At 37.8% G+C, this 3,563-nt stretch overlaps 1 protein-coding gene across 1 annotated transcript; it reads right to left on the bottom strand.

The window, feature by feature from the left end:
- Positions 1-163: 163 nt before the first annotated feature.
- LOC106147903 (taste receptor type 2 member 14-like) lies at positions 164-1,105 on the bottom strand. The gene has a single exon (XM_013511296.1). It carries the CDS (start codon positions 1,103-1,105, stop codon positions 164-166), a length of 942 nt encoding a protein of 313 aa, XP_013366750.1.
- Between the last annotated feature and the right edge of the window lie 2,458 nt (positions 1,106-3,563).

Below are 3,563 nucleotides of genomic sequence, written 5' to 3' on the forward strand. Positions count from 1 at the left end.
CTTAAAGTTGTAAAGTACTTAGCTAGCTCTTATTCCAACATATTGTTATAAATTCTACAAAGTTACATGTAAAGAAAATATTTGGAAAGCACAAGTTTATAAATATAGGAATACCTTGTTATCAAATTTTCTTCTAGAACATGCAAGATGATCCCTGAAATATCTATGGATCCAAGGAGTCCACACCTTTGGACCAACATCTCAGCCACATCAGCACCAAAACAGAAGCCTGTTTTAGATCATTGTTTCCCAGAATCAAGACAAACGAGTGGCCCAAAGGGCAACCCATTAGAATAGATACCAGGAGAAAGGAAACAATGAGATTTCTCTTCAGAAATCCAGAGTTAATAATGTATATAATAAAAAACAGGTAAAAAGTGGTATACAACAGTAGAGAGGCAATCATAGTTTGTAAAGCTTTTATATGGGCCTTGGTGCTGGCATCTCTGGACCCTCTGACATTGTGCCCCATCCTCTTCAGATGTTTCCACAGGGAGAAGATGAGCAGGATGAAAGTTGTCAGGGATACAGTAAAGGGTATGAGTGCTAACCCAATCTGCATGAAGAAAACAATTCTGGTAAACCCTGTAGAATCACTTGAACTGGAACTGCAAGACATGTTTGTTTTATATTCACTAATCCTTTCATTACCATAGATTTTCATTAGTAAGATATTTAAGAGCAATAGAACCAGAGACACCAATAAGGTCACTGAAATGACCTTCGTAACTCTCCACTTTAGGTAAAGAAAAGTAGCATTGGAAAAGTTGGCTATCTTTAGAAAATAAAAGATGCTGAGACACGCAGAAAGCCACATGTTAAAATGACTGGTCACTGACCAGGCAATATAAATCATTTCTACCATGTCTTTAGTCATTAGTAAATCTGGATAAAACTCATGTAGCCACCAATTTAGGAATTGCAGCCAGAGAAAAACAATTCTGGAGATTGCCAAAGAAGTGATGATTTGATTAGCTGAAGAAATCTTTTTTCTCTTGATCCAGTCCACGAAATTCACCACTGCTATGAATCCATTCACAAAATTTCCTATTATGTACTCCACAATTACAATGATTGACAATATGTTTTGCAGGACACCACCCATTGTCTGTCAGAGAAGCTCCAGTGTCTAATAACACTGCTGAGGATTTGTTAATGCATTCAAAAAATGATGTGTACCTTCTTCTTGATAATTCAGAACATGCTCTCCTAAACAACTTGCCTATGGAATATCAGGTAAACAATAAAACATGAAGATATCCAGGGAGTAGGTTTATAGCTTGCTGTGGGAAAATCTTGTATTTGCTCCGATAGCCCAGCTAATCTTCTTGTAGCTACTGTGTGCTTTACTCACAGCAGCCTTGAGTCTGCAGTTGATGATGAGAAAAGCAGTGAAATCCATCTGCTAACATGCACATGATGATATTTATTTGCATCATTATGCTGCTTTGTTTCATTTCCATAACTGAACCTGGCTACTTGAGTTCTTGGTACATAACATAACAAAACTCCACCATACGCATAAAAGAAGAAGAATTTAACTGCTGTAAGGAAATTCCAAAGCACTGAAGGTTCTTCAGATTTCAAAATTCAAACTATATACGGATTTATTCATAAACTGGGCAAAGCTCTTCTTACAAACTATCAGTGATCCAATAATCTCATGCTGTCTTTATATTTTAAATGCTCAGTATTGAGAAAAATATTTATTATTTAATTATTACAAAAACATACATGCACACATTCCCCTCTAAGCTCACGCTTATTTGGATCCAATCTCCTTTTTTTACACTTTATTTCAGTTTATTCATTTACTTAACGTTTAGTATGCATCTATCTCATGCTTAATATTGTGGTAGCTCTTAAGATATTGTTTGAAAATGGTACCAAGTGTATATTACACAGTATTAAATACTGAGTGCACTTTTTTCTGTGCATATAAAAAAATGGTAGAAATCTCTCTGTTGTCCAAAGAAGCAGTCTATGGAGTGAATAAATTAATCCACACAGCAAGAGTATTTCTTACTCTCTGTCTCCCTCTTGCCCAGTCAGGCTAATTCTTCCAACAGCACCAAAGACCTTCAGACATTAACTACCTTCTGCACTTCCCACCAGCATGTGCTTCATGACCCTCCATAAATGCACTAAGGTGTAAGGATACTGATACACTGCATTTCGAAGATGGGAAGTGAACAGTACGATGCAATTGTTTATACTCACTAAACTGTACCAAGTGATGGATGAAACAAATTCATCAATAACTATGAAGGACTAACATGTATTATAGACCTCAGTGCAGGTAAAGAGATATACAGGGTGTTTGTTATGAAGGGATGAAGCCATCCTACTTCTCCTGAAGCAGTACTAAGCAAACTAACAACAACAACAATAAAACAGCAAAACTCTATATGTTATGAACATAGTCACAAATGTCCTTATTTTAGAGGAGGAATATACTGACAAAGAAAAATAAACAATTATGGGTACATTTTAAGAAAAAACTCTTAAGCACAGAAGCATCAACATATCTCTTTGAGGAATTAAGTGCCTATGTTAGCATTCTGTCACTGGGACAAATTGCTAGAGAAAATAAACAGAAAAAGAGGAAAAGGTAGTTTGGCCCACATCTTCATAGGATTTATCCATGGTGACTTAGTTCCATTGTTTTGGGCTATACAGTGAGGATGAATAACATAGTAGGGAGGGTGGATGAGGCCAGGAACCAAGGGAGAGAAGATGGAACTGGGGTCCCAATATCTGCTTCAAGGGTCTGGCCTCTCACACCAAACTGCCTTCTGCTAGGCACCAATTTTTAAAGTCCCACCACCTCCCAGTATGTGCATAGTTTCATCACCAAGCCCTCCACATATGGCCTTTGGGAGCTGTTTAAGATCTACTTTGGAACAATCCATATGAGCTGTATTCTTTCAGATCACAAAGGTGAGGTCTGAAAAAAAACAAAGAGAAGTATGTAATGAAGAGACGGGCTTGCGTGGAAACGAAAGACACAGACCAGGAGAAACAAGTAAGGGCTTCACTCTACCGTGAGGTGCTGTCCCTGAGCCCCACAGCTACACCTTTCATTCTGGACTGGAATCTCTGTAGGTTTCTACGTGACAACAGCTCCTAGGAAAATACAGGCTTCCTATGAAAGAGTGAGGTTGACACAAGAATAAGTCTCACACATTACACCCAAAAGTAAAAATAAAAGCTCAGTGCTTTTTGATAGGGTGAGATACCAGTTACTGAATTTTTTATTATTTCCTCTGTGATTGGGACTCTGTTTATGAAATGTTTGCCTACGCCTATGTCTTCAAGAGTTTTGCCTATTCTCTCTGCAGCAGATTCAGTGTTTCTGTCTTAATATTTAGGTCTTTGATCCATACTGATTTTAGTTCAGTGCATGGTGATGGACAGATATCTAGTTTTAATCTTTGTCATAGGGAAATCTAGGTTTTCTAGTGCCATTCATTAAAGAGACTACCTTTCTTCCATAACAAATGCTGAGGGGGCTGTGGGGAAAAGTGCACCCTTCTCTGCTGTTCGTGGGAGTGTAGACTGGT

The sequence above is a fragment of the Chinchilla lanigera genome, unplaced genomic scaffold, assembly GCF_000276665.1.
Source record: "Chinchilla lanigera isolate Chin_1 unplaced genomic scaffold, ChiLan1.0 scaffold00012, whole genome shotgun sequence".
Classification (NCBI taxonomy): Eukaryota; Metazoa; Chordata; class Mammalia; order Rodentia; family Chinchillidae; genus Chinchilla; species Chinchilla lanigera.

Bases quoted from the DNA above. Each gene is read 5' to 3' on its own strand.
- LOC106147903 (XM_013511296.1), bottom strand. From the start codon at position 1,105: ATGGGTGGTGTCCTGCAAAACATATTGTCAATCATTGTAATTGTGGAG.